General features: G+C 33.0%; 1 protein-coding gene and 1 non-coding gene across 2 annotated transcripts; one reads left to right on the forward strand and one right to left on the reverse strand.

The window, feature by feature from the left end:
• Positions 1-3,456: 3,456 nt before the first annotated feature.
• Positions 3,457-21,356, reverse strand: LOC100175357 (uromodulin). The gene is made up of 11 exons (XM_002127122.4): positions 21,192-21,356; positions 19,164-19,249; positions 17,878-17,939; positions 16,900-17,025; positions 15,997-16,202; positions 13,937-14,103; positions 11,034-11,166; positions 9,409-9,527; positions 7,550-7,718; positions 4,881-5,055; positions 3,457-4,295 (listed from the first exon to the last, which is right to left on the reverse strand). Exons 3-11 carry the CDS (start codon positions 17,936-17,938, stop codon positions 4,114-4,116), a joined length of 1,338 nt encoding a protein of 445 aa, XP_002127158.1. The 5' UTR covers position 17,939; positions 19,164-19,249; positions 21,192-21,356; the 3' UTR covers positions 3,457-4,113.
• Positions 10,059-10,139, forward strand: mir4214 (microRNA 4214). The gene has a single exon (NR_034610.1). It is a non-coding gene; the product is annotated as a microRNA 4214 (primary transcript).
• Positions 21,357-22,258: the final 902 nt, after the last annotated feature.

Below are 22,258 nucleotides of genomic sequence, written 5' to 3' on the forward strand. Positions count from 1 at the left end.
AGCTCAGAGGTAGTAGATTCAAGGCCCGTCATTGCTACCATTGTGGGCGTTTATGTGAAACACTTAACGGTAATTGCTCCAACACAGTTGGAGCGTCGTAAATCATAAAAGATCATCAATCACCCATAAAGTTATTTTGCGGTAACTCGTAAGCGGACATGAGCTGTATTGAAACAGAACTAAAGGATATTATACCCACTGTCGTTTTCCCGCGACAACTTATATTCAATTATCTGTTTGGAGTAAACATATTTTTTTCAGAGATATTTAAAACAGGAATATTTTTTTTTAATCTTCAATCTTTTTTATATAGTAAGATGGGGAAGATGGGACACCGTTTCATTCTATTTTCTCGTCCCAGTTGGTAGTAAACAAAAAACATACAAAGAATTATAAAACCGTCTAAAAACGACTTCCATCATAGTCCGCTGTTAATTATTTAAAACACAATCAAGGTATTTAATATTATGTGCTAAAGGTGTACCATCTTCCCCCACCCTAATATAAAATATTCTATAAAACAATACCCTAATTATACAACAAACGAGTAACAATTTTGATTAAAACTTTTTTTGTAAAGCATTAAAGCTACTTACAACTTTTCTATTCCTTATTATAAGCACTAAAGCGGTATTAAGTTATTCCAAAGTTTTAACAATTGTTGTTTTGTCGCTATATCCTGTCTATATATTTCGTTGAAAATATTTCTAAATCTTCGCTACCGTAATCGAAGAGACAAAAAAAGTTTGTTTTGATAATTATAAACTTGTTTCTTTCAAACAGCTGTAAATATGCTTTAACGATCTTTATCTATGGCAGAAAACACATCTAGACTGCCCGAAGTGCATGCTGCTCCGAAAAGGAAAATGCTCTTTGCCTGAGGCGATGACCATACAGTATGATAACAGACAAGATAATGCATTTAAAACAAGCAATAACAATAACATAGTAACGAATCGTCATTTAGGGTAATTCATTATTTGACAGCAGCTTGTTAAAGCAGATACTAAAACTTTTTCCATCGTTCTTTTTAACTGTACCGCATAATTTTCGAGGTGTATAACCGTATTTCTGCCACGCAATACGTTATGTTTATTACCGCATTTATGACAGTTAGTTCTGTAATATGTAGTACTGTGGGGGAAGACGGGACACAAAATATGTATATATACTATACTAGGGTGGGGGGAGATTGAATATATTTTCGTTCTATTTTCTCGTCCCATTTAGTAGTATGCAAAAAAAACATTCAAAGAATTTATAAAACCGTATCCTCACGACTCCCATAGACCGTTGTTAATTCTTTAGAACACGGTCAGGATATTTAGATATTATGTGATATAGGTGTACCGTCTTTCCCAGCCTACTATATCACCACACACACACAAAACTTAATTTTTAACCTTTCCAAGGATTTAAATTTAATTCATACTTAAATACAAATATATATATACCGTATATGATATAATATGTTTATAGTTAAGAGACCATGTATTCTTCTGGTTAAATTGCATATAGTAGGGTGGGGTAATACGGGACACCTTTAGCAAATAATATCTAAAAATCCGGATCGTGATTTTAATATTTAACAACGGTCTATGAAAATCATAAGGATACAGTTTTATAATTCTTTGAATGTTCTTGTTTACTACCAAACGGGACGCTAAAATAAAATTAAAAGGTGCCCCATCTTTTCCCACCCTACTATATATCATTTTTTAAACGCAACATTTAGAATCTTACATTATAAAAATAAAAATATTTTTGCCTAATATTCTTCCAAATTTACAGTAAAAGTTAATAAAATTATTGTATTTCACTGTTAGTCGTTTTTGTAGGGTTTTACAACAAAGATTTTTAGCATAAGATACTTGTTTGTGACTCGATGCTGCCACCATGCGACCTTGGGCAAAATACTTAAAGGTTGCTCTATAATTCGGATTTAAAAGAAAATCCGTTTCGTTTAGAATTTTTAGAACCATCGTTAGGTTAATTTTTCCGTATAATAGAGTTACTTTTCTTTTTCCTAGTTTTTGAGCTTCTAATTCGAATCACCTATAAAGTAACATACATGGAAACTTATAAGCTGGCACAAGGTGTATTAAACAAAACACCCGTGTTATAAGACTGTCGTTTACCGGCCACGCGAGGATAAAGCAAGTTGCATTTATTCACATTAAATATAAATATCAAGCATTAAAGCAAGTCCCTTGTTATAATTAAATGAATGATTGAATAAATGTAACTTAATTTATCCTCGCGGCAACGGCAGTCGTTAAAGACGGGCGTTCATACACCTTGCCGTAAATTTGCTTTGTTACCGGCGGCGCGCCTTGAACCCATTACCTCTGGAATACATGCAGTTGCGCTAACCAACTGTGCCACGGCGTCGTACTATCACTGCTCGTAACTAAATAAAAGCAATACTTTTTTATTTAAATTAAATTTGCTTTGTTTTATCGTGTCGCACGTTTTCTTCTTCAAAATCTGTTCATAAATCTACCATCAATGTGTTTCATTAAAGTTAGATTAAAGTAACAAATATAACTGTTACATTATTCAAACAACTTGTTTTGTCGCTATATCCTGTCTTTTCGTTTAAAATATTTCCAAATTTTCGCTACCGTAATCGAAGAGACAAATAAAGTTATTATTAATATTAATTTAGCATCTAAATAAAATCTATAAATGTGTTTTTCTATACGGAAACCAACATTATTTTGTAGGGCAGTTTAACTATATTATAAACGTTAGTTGCATTCAATGACTTATAATAATAACATAATAATAACTTTATTTGTCTCTTCGATTACGGTAGCGAAGATTTAAAAATATTTTAAACGAAAAGACAGGATATAGCGATAAAACAACAGTTGTTAAAACACGCTTACGGTTAAAAACATATTTACATTTATTTGGAAGAAAATAAGCGTGGTCGCTACACCTAGCAGACATACGAGCCATTTATTTTAATTAAGTTAAAATTCTAATAGAAACAAAAGTGTGTGTAAAGTAATAAATTCCGCGAAATCTTATAATAAGTTCCGCGAATCTGACCCTGATCAGATGTACATATAGTTGAACGATTCTTGTATAGTGGAATACAGTAATGATCTGGTGTTACGAAAATGAACCAACAAAAATCAAGTCCAACCACTAATGGTATTTGAGAAATATATTTCGCCTAAATGGCACCGTCAGTCTCTTATTCAAATAGAATTATCTGCATTTATATTTAGTAGGGTGGGAGAAGATGGGACACCTTTTCATTCTGTTTTTTCGTCCCAATTGGTAGTAAACAAGGAACATTCAAAGAATTATTAAACCGTATCCTCACAACTTTCATAAACCGTTGTTAATTGTTTCAAAAACGATCAGGATATTTTGATATTATGTGCCAAAGGTGTCCCATCTCCCCCCACCCTACTATACGTTAAATAAATCAATAAAAACACATATTTTTTCCAACATTTATTTGTTACTTAAGCTAACATATATTCACAATAATGAAACAGAGCACGCGAAATAATTGAATTGCAACAGTTTTTGAGCTAAAGTGTCACTCGATAACACTAAACACAAAAAGCGATCCGTCTCGATCTGCCGAGGCAACATATATATGCTAAACACATAATAAAATAACTGAGAAAATGTCAGTTTTCTCACACATTTTTTATATCAAATTTAAAAATCTAAATATGTTTTAAATTTAATATTTAAATTTTTAATTGAATTTTAAACTTTCAAAATGGTATCATCAAAAAATATCCCAGTTTTTCAAGATTTTTGATAAAATATGTCCGAAAAATATGTTTCTGGTTTCAAAAGGATAAATACAGCTACAATTTTGGTGGAATTACTGGAAAAAAACAATTCCTGTTTTTTTTTAAAATTAAGTCATAAATTACAAACTAATTTTTTTTTAAGTAAATTGCTCAAAAGCCGAATTTTAAAATACTGGTAATAAAACTATTTTGACTGTAATACGATAAATGTTATGCATATAAAAACTGGAGGTAAGATTAAATGGTCTTTAAAAATACGTTTTTTATTTGAAAATTATATTTTTGGTTTTCAAAATTTGGCACTTTTGGCTCAAAAACATATAAAATCTTAAAAAGCTTCGGTTGTGAAATGTAAAGAAGTGAATTGACGTGTGGTCGCTTCGGATGCCTCTTGTCGCTCTTTACTCTTTTTTTGACGCTGCTTTCGTCGGATAATTGCACCGACTATGACGCCCAAAATTACGAGGACCAAGCCGAGGATTGAACCGAGAATGACCATAGTTGTGTCAACTGTAAAATTGAATGAATGTTACTCGACTTTGCGTGGACGGAAAATGACAGTCGTTATAACATGGGTGTTTTGTTTCATACACCTCGAGCCAGCTTAAAGTTACCATGTATGTTACTTTATAGGTAATTACGTTTTGGGGATTTCATTTCTATGTATGGTTGATAATTTGGACAACCCATTAGTGACCACTGGGTTGGAGCAATTGCCGTTAATTGTCTTGCCCAAGGACACATACGCCTACAATGGTAGCAGCGACGGGCCTTGAACCTATTACCTCTGGGTTAAAGGCAGGCGCTCTGACCGCTTTGCAATGGCGCCGGAAGTTATCACTAATTTGTAGATATGTTTATTTGACGTCATTGTTATTTTAAATAAACCATTAACAAACTTTTTACTGTTTCTTGTTTTTAAACCACTGAAAATAAATCAAATTTCATTTCGGTTTTGGTACAATGAATGCTTCTTCTTTGTGAATGTATAAAAAATCAAAATACGCTTTATTACCACATTTGAGAATTTCTCTTACTACAAAAAAAATCATTTTTCGTGGGTATGCCGCTTAAAGAAACTTAACAAAATACTACCTTGATTGTTTCCGTTATTGTTCAAGTCGGATAGGGATTGTTTTACCCATTCTACATGTATGGGACCTTGGCTAACAAAATGCCCCACTGGTGGTGCAGAGTCGGGATTGTATTCGCCTTCTCTTGAAAGAGCTTCACGCTTGCGACGAAACTCCCCCAATCCGCGACAATCAATCTAAAAAAATGAACACATATATTAAAATTTCAAAAAGTGTGAAAAAGTAACACATTTTTTTTCAATCTAAAAAAGTAAACACATATATTAAACATATATTAAAAAAAAGTGTAAAAAAGTAACACATTTTTTTAAACGGTTTTTATATAGTACTGTGGGGAACGATGGGACATCTTTAGTGCATAATATCCAAATATCCTGATCATGTTTTAAACAATTAACAACGGTCTATGGAAGTCGTGAGGATATAGTTTTATAATGCTTTGAATGTTCTTTGTTTACTATTAAATGGGACGAGAAAATAGAATAAAAAGGTGTCCTATCTTTTCCCACCCCACTATACGTGTGATTAATTTTGCATTTCGGGGTGTTGTGGAGAAATACGTGTAGACACTTATGGTAATTAGTTGTTTCAAGTAAAATGACTGGAAACTTGATGTATACAGTTATAGTAGGATGGGAAAAGATGGGACACCTTTACCACATAATATCCAAATATCCTGTTCGTGTTTTCAACAATTACCAACGGTCTATGGAAGTCGTGAGGATACGGTTTTATAATTACATTCATAATATAATATAACCAATATATTATGGTCTAAAACAACGCGTTTTAATTACAGCGATATAATCATAAAAATAACTTTATTTGTCTCTTCGATTACGGTAGTGAAGATTTAGAAATATTTCAAACGAAAAGACAGGATTTAGCGACAAAACAACAGTTGTTAAAACACGCTTACAGTTAAGATACTAATAAATTTTCGTTAACTCAGTTTCGATCTAAAATAAGTTCAGGACGTCACGATTTTAGGGCAAGCATATCTCTTGCGAAATAACGGTGCTAAATAATATGCCCGTAGCTACGGATAGCATAAACAAAACTTTCAATAAACCTGTTTTGCAACTAACGTATACCAAGTTCGCACTTAACTGACTTATTTGATAAAAAATATGGGAAATATTTTCCAATAACAAATTTGTTACATTTAAAAAAAAATTTTACCATTTTTTAAAGAAAGGTATAACTACCGGTAAATATGCCCACCCTACTATATATTTGTATAGTGGGGTAGAAAAAATGAGGATACGATTTTACAAAAAGTTACTTTAACTTTCTGTAGAGTTTCTGCTATGATATGGTTTAAAATTTGGACAACCCATTAGTGACATTTTTTAAAGAAAGGTAACTACCGGTAAATTAGAAATAAATTTTATATTTATTTCTTAGGTTTTAATTATAGTAGAGTGGGGAAGACTTTTAGAACATAATATTCAAAAAAACCTAATCGTGTTTTAAACAATTAACAACGGTCTATGGGAGTCATGAGGATACGGTTTCATAGTTTGTTGAATGTTTGTTTACTACCAAACGGGATGAGAAAATAAATAAAAGGTGTCCCATCTTCCCCAACCTACTTAATATCATCATAAAAGTTGTTTCTATTCAAAGCTTGATGAATTGAATATATGAATGTAACTTGCTTTATCCTCGTGTAGCCGGAAACGACAGTCGTTATAACACGGGTGTTCTGTTTCATACACATCGTGTCGGCTTACGAGTTACCATGTATGTTACTTTGTGGTTGGGTTTTTTATGTATGCCTGATAATTTGGACAACCCATGAGTGACCACTGGGTCGAAGCAACTGACGTTAAGTGTCTTTTCCAAGGGAACGAATGCCCACATTGGTAGCAGCGACGAGCCTTGAACCGATAACCTATTGGTTACAGGCAGGCGCTAACTACTTTGCTACGAATTATGACATACTTAAACCGCTACACAAATGCGTTCAGTTTAGAAGACAGAACCATTGACTTCAATTTCAAGGCAAAGAAATGCCAAAACGTGAAAGAATTAAAGGTTACTTGGTCAAATTGACTAAATTGCCGCATATGGCTTTGTAAAGTGTAGTACACGATTTTATAATAGGATTAAATCATTATATTCTTAATCTTTTTATTATTTTGTTGACTGTGAACCTGAGATGTATGGCTATAACATGAAAGCCTTGTATACAAAAAATTACTAATGTATTTTTCGACAGTCAGTATATAAGTTATATAAATACGCAAAGTGTGTATTATCATCACGTATACAGAATTATATACGCTGTAAAAAGTTATATTCATTCATTCATTAATTTATTCATCTATTCATTAATTTATTCATCTATTCATTCATTCACTCATTCATTCATTCATTCATTCATTCATTCGTTCATTTATTCATTAATTTATTCATCTATTCATTAATTTATTCATCCATTCATTCATTCATTCATTCATTCATTCATTCATTTATTCATCTATTCATTAATTCATTCATTCATTCATTCATTCATTAATTTATTCATCTATTCATTAATTTATTCATCTATTCATTCATTCATTCATTCATTCATTCATTCATTTATTCATCTATTCATTCATTCATTCATTCATTCACTCATTCATTCATTCATTCATTCATTACATTCAATAATATACATACCCCGTTTCCAGTGCAGATTTCCGATGTTCTGTTACAGATATCAACTTCGCAATGCAAATATACGTCATCTGCGCTCCATCGCCATTTAAACATCTGGAATTTAAACTGACTTCTGGCATTTTCACCGTTGTATCGTACTTGTACAGTAGAGTCGTTCAGACTGGCGCATCTAAAAAATAATAAGTATTGCAAATAATCTATTTATTAAAATTGTACCATGGCGAAAATAGGACACCTTTAGCACATAATATCCAAATATCCTGATCGTGTTTTAAACAATTAACAGCGGTCTATGGAATTCGTGAGGATACGGTTTTATAATTCTTTGAATGTTATTTGTTTGCTACCAAATGGAACGAGAAAATAGAATGAAAATGTGTCCCATCTTTCCCCACCCTACTGTATACTTTTATAGTGGGGTGAGGAAAAATGAGTATTCGGTTTTATAAAAAGTTACCACACTTTTTAACTTTGTGTATAATTTTTTCTATGATATGGTTTTAAATTTGGACAACCTATTAGTGACCGCTGGGTTAAAGCAATTTTCGTTTAGCATTTAGGGCAGCACTTCTTAAACTGGGGTAAATTTACCCCTAAGGGTATTTATAGGGTAAATGAGCTGCCAATCAAAATCCACATCAGTTGTCGGGACAGAAAAACTGTGCCAATTGCAGTACTTTACCAGACATTAAACTCGTTGCCAAAAAGCAAGCGCATTCGTTGCTTTAAATATAACTGACGTAATTAGTTATTTTCGCTTTTTAATAAATTAGAGCCATATTTTTGGGGGTAAATCTAATAAGCACCTTTTTAAAACGGTAAAGCATACAAAAAAGTACCACTGATTTTTAGGTCTTGCAAAACATTATAGTTGTATTTAAAAGTTAGTATTGGTATTAGCTATATAATAAATCCTGGTACGGAGCTACACTATGTCATAAAAAGGCCCCTGGGCAACAATTTTGTGGTTGGTTTCTGATTCAAAATGTAGATAATGTCGAAATGTGGAATACAGTTACTGTAACATATGATTAAACTTACGCGTTTGCCACACCTTTGTATTATGTTTCCCATATATAATATTATATAGTAGGTTGTGGGAATATGAGACACTTTTTCATTCTATTTTATCGTTCCATTTGGTAGTAAACAAAGAGCGTTTAAAGAATTTGAAAACCGTGGCCTCACGACTACCATAGACCGTTGTTAATTGTTTAAAACACGATCAGGATGTTTGGATATTATGTGCTAAATGTGTCCTGTCTTCTCCCCCACCCTACTATTATTATTTTCATTGAAAAACTGACGAACAAATAAAGTATAGCAATTTTGCAACCATAAAAAGGCTGCTGGTTGCTCCTATACCACTGTAGGCGTATGTGTCGTTGGGCAAGACACTTAACGGCAATTGCTCCAATTCAGTGATCACTAATGGGTTGTCTATATTACTAGTCATACATAAAATATCCTAAAAAATAATCACCTTCAAAGTTACATTCGTGGTAACTCGTAAGCTGGCACAAGGTGTATGAAATCTGACACCCGTGTGATAATCTAATAACCGTGTAGACCACGCAAGGATAAAGCAAGCAACATTAAACACATCTTCACACACGTTTGTTTCTATTAGAAGTTTAACTTGATAATAATTAAACATAAATGGCTCGTTTGTCTGCTAGGACCACGCTTATTTTCTTTCAATTAAATTAAAATATGTTTTTAACTGTAAGCGGGTTTTAACAACTGTTTTTTTGTCGCTATATTCTCTCTTTTTATTTAAAATATTTCTCAATCTTCGCTACCGTAATCGAAGCTATTAATAAAATAAAGTTATTACATAAACACAAGAAGTGATTTACCTGTTTACAATAAGCATGTGTTTGGTGGAAACTGGGTCAGCGGGGTCACGAGATTGAGATGCGAAGCACCTTTCCATTGTAACTACGAGATGGGGGTCCGATACATGAGCAAGCTCAACCTGAAAAAAAATTAACACTACTTTCAAAAATTTAGTAGGGTGAGGGAAGACGGGGCACCTTAAGCACATAATATCTAAATATCCTGATTGCGTTTTAAACAATTAATAACGGTCTATTGGCGTCGTGAGGATACGGTTTTATAATTCTTCGAATGTTCTTTGTTTACTACCAAATGGGACGAGAAAATAGTAATGTCCCATTTCCCCCACCCCCTAATACAAACATGTCCCATTTTACCCCACCCAACTATACACTATAAAAACTAAAGATCACAAAACAGATATATGTCAAACACGTGAATTGCTGTTTTAAAGAAAATAGGAAATTACTTTTCGTTCCAATTACGAACTATTATTAATACTAAGGTTTAAAATGTATTTGATTTAAAAGCAACGTTCAAAAAAACCTTTTTACATTAAACATTTTTACTTAAACGTGTTACCTTAACAAATGCTAATAAATATTTTTGTCCAAATTGTAATTCTCAATTACCTACTTTAAAAAATTACGGTAGCCCAATAATTAAATGGTATGTGAAAGTAATGGTGCCGCGTTGTACAGAAAACCTGTTTTACAAGAAAGAACATGCGGTACCATACCTGCTACGCGTGTCCACTTGAGAAAAATTTGTGATCACGCTTTTGGCGCATGGTTTTATGATAGTTTTAAGGATTAAACACGCAAAATCGTGAAGCGCTCCATATTAATCAAAAACAGGAGAAAAAAAAGACAAAATTAAGATAATCTTCTTTTCCTGGTCAAGGGTCTGTTGTTATTAATAACAAATAGATTCGACATAGAGTGCACGGTTTGGCCCATTTTCTTATTGAAACGATTGATCATAGATTGATTATAACACAATGCGGTAAGATGGGATACCTTTAGCACATAATATCCAAATATCCCGATCGTGTTTTATACAATTAACAACGGTCTGTGAGAGTCATTTTTATACGGTTTTATATTTCTTTAAATGTTTTTTGTTTACTACTATATGGAACGAGAAAATAGATTAAAATGTATCCCGTATTTCCCCATCCTTATTTTTGATATTAAGTGGTAAAGGTGTCCCATTTTTCCCCACCCTACTATATGTTAAAAACTTTTTTCCTTTACGTAAGATTTATTACTTGGTTTTCTGCAAGTGGACATGAGTAAATGTATCGACCAGAAATAGAGGGCAATACAACATTCTAGTAAGGACGAATTATAACATTTATGAATGAATGTAATCATTTAATCTCGCGTGTCCAAAAACGACAGTCGTTATAACACAGGTGTTCTGTCCCATACACCTCGTGCCAGCTTACGATTTACCATGTATGTTACTTTGTTTGTGGGTGATATTTTTGGAGGATTTTTTATGTATGGCTGATAATTTGGACAACCCATTAGTGACCACTGGATTGAAAAAATTGCGGTTAAGTATCTCGCTCAAGGACACATACGCCGACCATGGTAGCAGCGATTGGCATTGACACGAATTAAGTGATCAACGGACTTACCTGAACATAAACGTATGTTCCAATAGATATAGTCGGTTGTTGTGTGTACTCGTGACTTCCAGAGTAACTGTTATCGTCGAATAAACCCATTCTCACTTCAAATCGCCCTTGCCCAGTTTGGAATTTCAAAACACTGCAAGAAAAAAAGTAATTTTCTTTATTTAGTAAACATGTTGTAAAAAATTTTTTGTATTTTTTTTTTGTAAATTATTTTGCAAAATATAAATTTACTAAGAAAACGCTTTACAAAAAAACCTGTAAAACATGATTGAATCTCAAAACGTACAGTCCTGGCGTTTTAACTAAACGATGAAATATGATACAGTTATATTATTCTATATTTCTATTTAAATTCTGGTTATTTTTTTTACAATCTTTGAACAAATGTTATATGCGTCAGGTTAGGTTCAAAACAAAGACGTTTTAACTCTGAGACCTAATAATAATTTTGATTTGTCTCTTCGATTACGGTAGCGAAGATTTAGAAATATTTTAAACGAAAAGACAGAATATAGCGACAAAACAACAGTTGTTAAAACACACTAAATGTGGTTGTACACAGTATCCAGCATGCGAATTCGCTTGCGAAGTCGTATGCAAACCCATTACCGAGTTCCGCATGCGGCAGCGAAATCCGGACAAAACAGACGAATTCCGGATACTGTGTACAGCCACCTTTACACTTAAAAACATTTTTTTAAATGGATAAGTTTTACGTTTTAATTTTTTTATTTTAATATATAAATAAAACATTTTTAAATTACTGTATAAATTTTGCAATATTTTAGATTCATTACGTTTTAGATTATTTGTTTATACGATGTGTTATTAGGAACGGTAAATAACCATAAAAACGTAGTTTAATTGTATATGCTTAATTATTGTATAGGTTTTTAATATTAAATTTGCGTAAAACAGATGGTTGATTTATGCTCTGCAAAGCATGCATTCTTCTGAGTAAAAGGTGTAGCCATTTACCGCATCGGTAATTTTTTGGACAAGTGGTTACGATTTGTTTTTTCTAAACTGTAATTACTGTACCAGTACCGGTTTTCTAACTTTTCAGTTCGGCCAATTGAGATTTTTTTCCGGTAAAATTTTTAAATTTAGATTTAAAAAAAAACACTTATCTAAAAGTATTTAATTTTTTTAAAAGAAGTTACAGACTTTAACAGGCTCTTGCACAAAACATACCTAAAAGCAGGGTTTAATTTAGTAGGATGGGGGAATATGGGACACCTTTCTTTGAAAGTTTCTTGTTTACTGTCACATGTGACGAGAAAATAGAGTTAAAAGTGTTCCAACTTCCCCCATCCCACTATATTCAAATCATAACTTAAATTTTAGAACTAAAATTGATATGTTTTATCGATGAAAAATCAAACGTCCGTTAAAACAGATACAACATACATAAATCGCATATACTTAAAATAAACGCCTTTTACTTGCCACAATAATTTAGTTCGAACCCCTTTTTTAATAAAAATATATCCTTAGTTTTTTAACTCATTTTAAACGATTTTTTAAACAATTTTTAACGATTTTTTAAACGATATTTTTTAAACGATATTTTTTTAAACGAATATTTAATCACAGTATATAATTATATTTGAACATTTTTTAATAAAAAATGAAAAAAATGTTAAACGATATTTTTTAAACGAATATTTAATCACGGTATACATTTATATTTGATCATTTTTTAATGAAAAATTCTCCATAGTGTACTAAATAAATGCAATGTTTGTATAAAAATTATAGAGTTGTTAAGCCTATAGCTGTCAAATACCGGACCGGTCAAATTAAAAAAAAGTTGTATGATTGCTTTTAACCGCACTCTGCCTTTACTAAGGCAGCTTTCAGCTTAAATAAACCCCAGAGGCAAGTTCACCTTTCTGGCCGAGTTTCTAAACAGAAATACTGCAATAACGCCTACACACGGTTTTGAACAGATTCCGTGGTACTGTCTTATCTCTGATTTAAAAGGTACACGCTGCAGGCATTTTAAAACTAATATCACAAAAACTAATATAAGTTTATTACTAACAAACCACATTTAAATTTTATTGGAAAAAAGTATTTTAAAACACGCATATTTTATTTAACCGGCTATACATTTAAATCAAAGTGAGATTAACTGTTTTCCAGACGTTGTACTATTTTAGGATTAAACAGACTTATCAAATCTTAACAAAAAACAGAAAAAAATTGTTTATTAGTAAATTAGTTTTTTCTATAATAAAAAATACTAGTAATATTTTAATAATAGAGGCGTATGAACCAGAACACCCGTGTTTAACGATTATCGTTTTCCGGCCACGCGAGGATAAAGTAAGTTACACTCATTCGTCAAGCGTTTTGAATTGGAACCTTATTCTACTCTTTTTATTCTTTGAAAAACTGCTATTTCTATTGAAAACAAGTTTTTAAATAGTTGAAAGCTGCAATAATCTGTGGCTTTATATATAGTCAGCCTAGTGGTCACTAATGGATTGTCCAAATTATCAGCCATACATAAAAAATGAAAAATAAATAAAAAGAATAACCCACATGACATGGTAACTCGTAAGCAGGCACGAGGTGTATGAAACAGAACACCCGTGTTTATAACGATTGTCGTTTTCTGGCCACGCGAGGATAAAGTAAGTTACATTCATTCACTGTGTGTTACTCTGTGGGTAATTGCTTATTTTTTTATATTTTTTCATGTACGGCTGATAATTTGAACAACCTATTAGTGACCACTGGGTTGGAGCAATTGTCGTTAAGTGTCTTGCCCAAGGACACATACGCCCACCATAATAGCAGCGTCGAGCCTTGAACCCATTTATGTAGGTTACATGCAGGCCCGCGAACCACTATATGCCACTGCGCCGATTCATTAGATACGAATTTCAACTTACTTAAGAGTTGGCAAGAGTGAAGGTCCAGAAACAGTGTAGGTGTCCTCGTAAATACATTTAAAATCTAACAGGATCATTTCTCGGTCGATAATGTTTTGTGTATTGTTGACTTCTCTGTTCCATACAACCGTGTTACTAAACGTGTAGTCGTCGCCGGGACCACGTTGCTGAAATTTTGATAAATTAGACCAGTTTAAAATTGTCATAATATAGTAGGGTGGGGGAAGATGGGACACCTTTTCATTTTGTTTTCTCCTTCCATTTGGTAGTAAACAAAGAACATTCAAAGAATTATGAAACCGTATATCCTTACGACTTCCACAGACCGTTGTTAATTCTTTAAAACACGATCAGGTTATTTGGAAATTATGTGTTGAAGGTGTCCCATCTTTCCCCACCCTACTATAATAACTTTATTTGTCTCTTCGATTACGGTAGCGAATATTTAGAAATATTTTAAACAAAAGGACAGGATATAGCGACAAAACAACAGTTGTTAATACACGCTTATAGTTGAAAATTATTTAGTTAAAACGTTCTGATCGGTACAGTTTGAGATTCAATTAAATATTTTTTTTGGGTAAAATGATTGTTTAGTTATTTCGATTTAGTTATAGAATACTGTGGGGGAAGATAGAACACCTTTAGGACATATGATATCCAAATATCCTGATCGTGTTTTAAACAATTAACAACGGTCTATGGGAGTCGTGAGAATACGGCTATATAATTCTTTGAATGTTTTTTGTTTACTACCAAATGGAACAAGAAAATAGAATAAAAATGCGTCCTATCTTACCCCACCGTATGTAATTTAAATTTGAGAAAAATTACTGTGATCTTATACTTCAGTAACGAGTTATGTATATGTTACTTCATTAAGGTTTAGCATGTAAGAAAAACGCTACAGTTTGCAAATTTCCACGTGTATGGAAACTCCCTTTTAAAATCCGTGCTATGGCATAGGTTTTGACTTACAAATAATTTTCTAGCGGTATATTTCTATTTTCTGTCAAGAGTCCGTAAACTTTATGTAAGCCGTAGAATGCTTAAGGTGAATGGACAGCACGTCTAATGCTAATTCAGACAAGCAATTTAAGTGGTCTTACAGGTATTACCGTGAGGCATGTTATTACGAATAGATTCTCACGGATAATTGGCACTTTTAAACCGTCTTTGAAAGGCAGAACGTCTACGTGTCTTTTACACCGTAATTGAGAAACAGTAATAAGCTTTAATTTCCCAAAACTATCTGTTTATTCTCGGCGTGTCTAATTGCGCCTTTGAACTTATACATTGTGTTTACGGTTCAAATAAACAGACGCAAAGAATGTAACTCTATTATATTGTAAAAAAGCCGACTCCCCCTATTGAACGGTAATGTCTCACGCACACTTTTGTTTCTATTAGAAGTTTAACTTGATAATAATTAAACATAAATGGCTCGTTTGTCTGCTAGGTGTAGCGACCACGCTTATTTTCTTCCAAATAAATGTAAATATGTTTTTAACCGTAAGCGTGTTTTAACAACTGTTGTTTCATCCCTATATCCTGTCTTTTCGTTTAAAATATTTCTTAATTTTCGCTATCGTAATCGAAGAGACCAATAAAAGTTATTATTATATGATTGCTTTATTTTTTAATTTTGTATAAAAATAAGTATATAATTTATGTTTTTAATTAATTTGATACGACACATTATGAATTTACTATCTGTTTGGTGTAACGTATGCCCTTTATAAACAATAAATTGACCATAAACTTTTTGTGTGTGAATAACGTCTATACCGTTTTGGCGGCCAATCGCGGCTCATATAGTAGTAATTTTACTACATATACTTGTATATTTTAAGGTATCAGGGAGTCGTGAGGATGCGGTTATGTAATTTTTTGAATGTTTTTTGTTTATCGTCAGATGGGGCAAATAAAAAGAATGAACGTGTCCCATCTTTAACACTAAAAATGTATCCCGTTTTCCCCAATTATAAATTATCCCATTTTCCCCACCCATAAATATGTCCCATCTTACCCCACCCCACTACATATAAGACTATACTTACAATGACTTGTGTTCCGCAGTTTGAAAACGGGGGTAGAATACTGAGTCTGTACAAATTGCCGTCTTCGCTTGCTCGACATTGCTGTCCAGCAGAAGATTTTCCAAAATAAACGAAACGCGCGTCGTCGTCGACCTGCAATTCTTGCACAAGTCCTTTGTCGATTACTACATCAATTCGATCGTCTCCGCAACGAACGGTGGGCTCAGCTGTGATAAAAACGATTCAGTTACCCAGCAGAAGCTCTCATTACAGAACGTGTTTTCTTGGATGGATAAGAATGTTAAACGCGTCGACCTCCGCGCGGAGGTTATGGGCCATTATGACGTCAGAATCACGGCGATTATTGCGTGAGTGTGCGGTGTAAAATCGGCGCCAACGTAATTTGCTTGTAAAGCTGGTACAATTTACAATCGTATTCTGACCAAAGGACAAAACCGAAAAAAAAAAATAAATCACCTGGAAATAAGTCTTACATAACAGTAAAAAGTTCTGGTAAATTTATATATATAATTTTAACTTGTCTCTTCAATTCGTTAGCGAAGATTTAGAAATATTTTAAACAAAAAGACAGGATGTAGCGACAAAACAACAGTTGATAAAATCATATTTACATTTAATTAGAAGAAAATAAGCGTGGTCGCTACGCCTATAACAGACATACGAGCCATTTTTTTGTTTAATTATTTTCAGGTTAAACTTCTAATAGAAACGTAAGTGAGCGTAAAGATACGACCGTATAAGAAGGGGAGTCGGCTTTATTAAGATTATAGATAATTTTATAATTTAAACCATTTGTGTCTGTTTATCTGAATAGTAAACACGCTGTATAATTTCAAAGGCACAATTAGGCAAAAATAAGCGTGGTCGCTAGACCTAGCAGACACACGAGCCGTTTAAACTTACGATGGTTGCAATCCTGGCCCGCCCATCCGTCGTCACACTCACACCAGTACCCTCTCGTGTAAGCCGCGTTTGCGTCACAGGTTCCTTTATTATTGCAAGTCACACCAGCACACGCGTCGTCTTGGGCTGAAAATGTACAAATCAAGCATATTATATTTTGTTTAGGAAATTTATAGCGCAAATAGCGGTCGTAACTTAAAAATAAAAAAAATAATTAACTACAAAGTAACATACATGACAACTCGTAAGCTGGCACGAGGTGTATGAAACAGAACACCCGAGTTATAACGACTGTTGTTTTCCGGACACGCGAGGATAAAGCAAGTCACATTGATTCGTTCAAAAAGTCATAAACGTGGTAACTTGTAAGCTGGCACGAGGTGTATGAAACAAAACACCCGTGTTTTAACGACTGTTGCTAATCGGACACGCGAGGATAAAGAGAGTTACGTTCATTTATTCACAAAGTTACATACGTGGTAACTTAGAAGATTTTCCAAAATAAAGTGTATGAAACAGAACAGCCGTGTTATAACGACTGTGGGTTTTCGGACACGCTAGGATAAAGCAAGTCAAATTCATTTATTCACAGAGTTACATACGTGGTAACTTGTAAGCTGACAAGAGGTGTATGAAACAAAACACCCTTTTATAACGATTGTCGTTTTTCGGACACGCGAGGATAAAGCTAGTTACATTCATTGGTTCACAAAGTTACATACGTGGTAACATGTAAGCTGACACAAGGTGTATGAAACATAACACCCGTGTTATAACGACTGTCGTTTTCCGACACGCGACGATAAATCATTTATACATTAGTTCAATTATTTATTCTTAAATTGCCTACTACCATTTTCTTAAGAAATTGCATTAAGTTAAACACCTTAATACATAAAGTTTACGCCGCTAAATAAATAAAGACGTGTATTCTAACCAAATACAAAATAAAAAAAAAGATTTTCCATACAAACTTACCAAAAATTAAATCAAAAGCAAGAAAAAAGAGAAGGGTTAATGAAGCATGTCGAAATTGCATTCTGGAATAAAAAACAGTTTCAATTGTTACGTCATAGTCTAATACAAAGTTACATAAGTTGTTTTCAGATAACAAGTTATTGTTTAAATCAACAGTTTTTTAGTTATAAAGTCTGGCGTACTTATGACAGAATACCTATATTTCAGACCACGCAGCCAACAGCAGTACTTTTTAATTAGTTTATTGCGTTATTAGACGCCCCAAATCTGCTGTTAATCACATTGTATGCTAATTCATGTAACCAGAATTGCCGCGGATAAACCTTTGCTGCTATGCAACTAGAACAGTTATATTTTTGTGCCGATTTCTAAGCATTTTCTGCTTTATTGTAGTTGTTTTATCAAATAATTCAAATACTTAGCCTACATTAGTTAGTAATTAGTCAGTTTTTGGTCCTGTTCAAAAGTAAAATCTTAGAAAATTGGCAATTATACCGTCGGGCCTTTAAAATAGAGTCGCTATAAACAAGTTTGCGTTAAAAAATGATTTAAAATAGGTTGGACTGTACTTGTATAAGCCCAAATTTTTGCTAAACGGCCAGCAAACAATTATAGAAAAAGGTCAAATGCTATAAAAGCTTTTATACCTTAGTAGTATTGTACAGTAGGAAAATATTCGTTAAGCACATAGCACCCAACAAAAAAAAATAACGAATTTTATATGTAATAGTAATGTACAGTAAGGACATAATTGTTAAATATTTGACGCCCAACGAAAACTCGCGAACGATTTTGACCAATTGTTAAAACACTCCCAAATAGCGGAGCACGAAACGTGGCCTTGGGCAATGAAAATAAACCAGTTCGTTCAGCTTTTCTGATTATCTTAACGCGTGTCAAAAGAGACTGCTTGCGGGTCATCGCGCGAATAGAACGAAGCCATATTTTTTAAGTACAGTAATACAGTGTAATAAGGTGGGATATCTTTAGCACATAATATCGAAATATCCTGATTGTGTTTAAAACAATATTTTTGTCGTCCCATTTGGTAGTAAATAAAAAATATTCAAAGAATTATGAAACCGTATCCTCAAAACTCTCATAGACCGATTTTAACTGTTTAAAACAGGATCAGGATATTTGGATATTATGTGGGAAAGGTGGTTCGTCTATATACTACTATCTTACTATATTAACAAATTTTAATTTAAAGTAAACTAAATAACAGAAATTGTCAATTCAATACCGTTATTGTAAAGATTCGGCTAAAACAGGAAAAAACTTACCTTAAATATTAACAAAAGGTGTAGCGGGTTATTACACAGCGCGCCTGGCGCCGGCGAGCGCGCTGTCTTGTTCTGTTTTAGTTCTCCTGAAACACAATACATAGCTTAATGTGCATTACTTAGTGGTATGTTAACTAAAAATACCAATATATAGCTATTAATTGTTCATGTATTTTCTATTGTTAAAATGTATAGAGTATAGTAGAGTGCGGTTAGGCGATTTTCTCGTCCCATTTGGTAGTAACAGGGGCCTATATGGGAGTCGTGAGGAAACGATTTCATAATTGTTTGATTGTTTTTGTTTACTAAGATGGGACACCATTCTATTTTTTGATCCATTTGGAGTGCTTTTTATTTCTATTTTTTGTAAAAAAATAATATTTTAAAAATTATAAAACTGTATCCTTACCACTCCCATAGACCGTTGTTAATTGTTTATAACACGATTAGGATATTTGGTTATAGTATGCCAAGCTAAAAGTCCCAAATTCAATTGAGTATAGTTAAAAAGAATAGAAAAAAATACACGGACAAAAATATCCTTTTATCTTTGCGGGACCTTAAAAACGAAAGAACACAAACGGAAAGTCACCTATTCAACTTAAACGCAAAGACAAACAAATACATCGCTTTTGTGTTTATATAAAATTTGCCAGAAACGGTTTGTGTAAATTTGGTTTGACCATTTTGTTTTTTGCTTGGTTTTGTAGACTAGTTCAAACATCTGATAACGTTTTTTCCCACGCTGTATTAACTTTCAGCTAGTGCTAAAATTGTGTGTATTCTCAATGTTTTGAAATATACATTCAGTTTAATCAGATATAGTAGGGTGGGAAAGATAGGATGGTTTTAACACAAAATATCCAAATACCTGATCGTGTTTTAAACAATTAACAACGGTCTATAAGAGTCGTGAGGATACGGTTTTATAATTCTTTGAATGTTCTTTGTTTACTACCAAATGGGACGAGAAAATAAAATTCAAACATGTCCCATCTTACCAAACCCTACAGTATATCCACATGCGCCTACGTATTTGGTCCTAAAGTGTTATCGTACGTTATTGTATAAATTGATGTGTTTTTATTCTATTATACGTGAATATAGGCCTAAAAGTAACTGTTTATTTGCGTATATAATACTCGTTCGTTGTATATAGTAGGGTGGGGGAAGTTGGGACACATTTAAACTCTATTTTCTCGGCCAATGTGGTAATAAACAAGGAACTTCCAAAGAAATATTAAACTATATGCCCAAGACTTCCATTGACCGTTGTTAATTGTTTAAAACACGATCAGGATATTCGGATATTATGCGCCGAAGGTGTCCCATCTTCCCCCGTCCTACTATATAAGACTAAATTATTTTCGTTCTGCAATATTGAATAATTTTTTAATCTATTTAAATTTAAACTGTTTCTTGGTCATCCAAAAATACTTAATGATTACTCAGGCCATGCTCGATACGTCACTACGCTATGACGTCATCAAAGAGCAGACACGTCTGAAGTTAGTCAGCACCGAGTAAGTTGTCATTACAGACGAAACTTGAAAGGTTACGTATATACCTAATCGACTTATATGGGTGAGGTCCAGGTAATTGAGTTATAAATATACACTCGTATTGGGAGAATGAAAGGTAAATAATACGAATTCGTCACTAAATGTCGAAAACTATGAACAAAAAGACACAGAACAACTAATATATTGACAATAATAATTTAATTTGTCTCTTCGATTACGGTGGCAAAGATTTAGAAATAATTTAAACGAAAAAAAGGTAACAACGAAAACAACAGTTATTAAAACACGCTTACAGTTAAAAACATATTTACATTTGATTATAAGAAAATAAGCGTGGTCGCTACACCTAGCAGACAAACAAGCCATTTATGTCTGATTATTATAAAGTTAAACTTCTAATAGAAACAAAAGTGTGCGTAAAACTGTTATAGACAAGACGAGTCAAATGCACTTAATTTACAAGCATAAGAATATTTATTATATATTTGTATAAATTATATCCCACCTCTAGGGTTTTAAATTTGTGTGTTTGCCTTTCTTGTAAACTTTTTCTTTTTACTACTGTGTCCGAACGTGTGTGGGCCGTACTTCATACTCTGAAACGGCGCACCCACAACACGTACCCGGTTCCACCCGTCTCTAAACACGTTTAATCGCTAAACACGTCTGAAAAGCAGAATATAGGATTTGTATGTTAAGAATGAAAAGTCCATTAGTCTTATAGTAGGGTGGGAAGATAGGGGGTCTTTTCATTCTGTTTTGCCGACCCATTTGGTTGTAATTAAAGAACATTTAAAGAATTATGAATTCTTACTCTCACGACAACTTTAACATATGATATTCAATGTCCTGATCGTGTTTTAAACAATTAACAACGGTCTATATGGAAATCGTGAGGATACAGTTTTATACTTCTTTGAATGTTCTTTGTTTGCTACTAAATGGGACGAGAAATGAAATGAAAATTTGTCCCATCTTCCCCCACCCTACTATACAAGTGCAAAGATTTAAACATTACATTTTCGAAAGTACAAAAACCAAATAAGTAAACTTTTTGGATCATAATTTAAAAATAAAAATAACTACCAGATTAACAGCTTAAATTCTCACAAAAAGTTGTACAATAACACTAATAATGCCTTTTCGCAGACTAAGCGACTAAAAATGCCAATTTCATTCTGTAAGCTTATAGATACGGTTAATTAATTAGCGACGTAGACCACTTTTAATTTGGTATTTCAGACACGCGCGATTTCTATACCCACTAATACAGCGATACCGCGTGATTATGACGTAAAAATGCACGTTATGCAACGTGTATGACGACATAATTAGTACATGCTATGGTAAACCTTAAAACTTAGCATTAAACACGTTTAAGATTGGTCTTAGTATGTGATTATACAACATATATATAGTAGTGTGGGAAAAATAGGACACCTTTTTATTTTATTTTCTCCTCCCATTTGGTAGTCAACGAAAAATATTAAAAGAAATCTAAACCGGTATCCTCGCGACTCCCCTAGACCGTTGTTAATTGTTTAAAGCACAATTAAGACATTTGAATATTAT

The sequence above is a fragment of the Ciona intestinalis genome, unplaced genomic scaffold (genome assembly GCF_000224145.3).
Source record: "Ciona intestinalis unplaced genomic scaffold, KH HT000159.2, whole genome shotgun sequence".
Taxonomy (NCBI): Eukaryota; Metazoa; Chordata; class Ascidiacea; order Phlebobranchia; family Cionidae; genus Ciona; species Ciona intestinalis.

Bases quoted from the DNA above. Each gene is read 5' to 3' on its own strand.
- LOC100175357 (XM_002127122.4), bottom strand. From the start codon at position 17,938: ATGCAATTTCGACATGCTTCATTAACCCTTCTCTTTTTTCTTGCTTTT. The intron at 14,104-15,996 runs GTAAGTATAGTC...TCAAAATTTCAG, and splicing joins ACTGCGGAACACAAGTCATT to CAACGTGGTCCCGGCGACGA. The intron at 5,056-7,549 runs GTATGTATATTA...TCATTTTTTTAG, and splicing joins AAATCTGCACTGGAAACGGG to ATTGATTGTCGCGGATTGGG.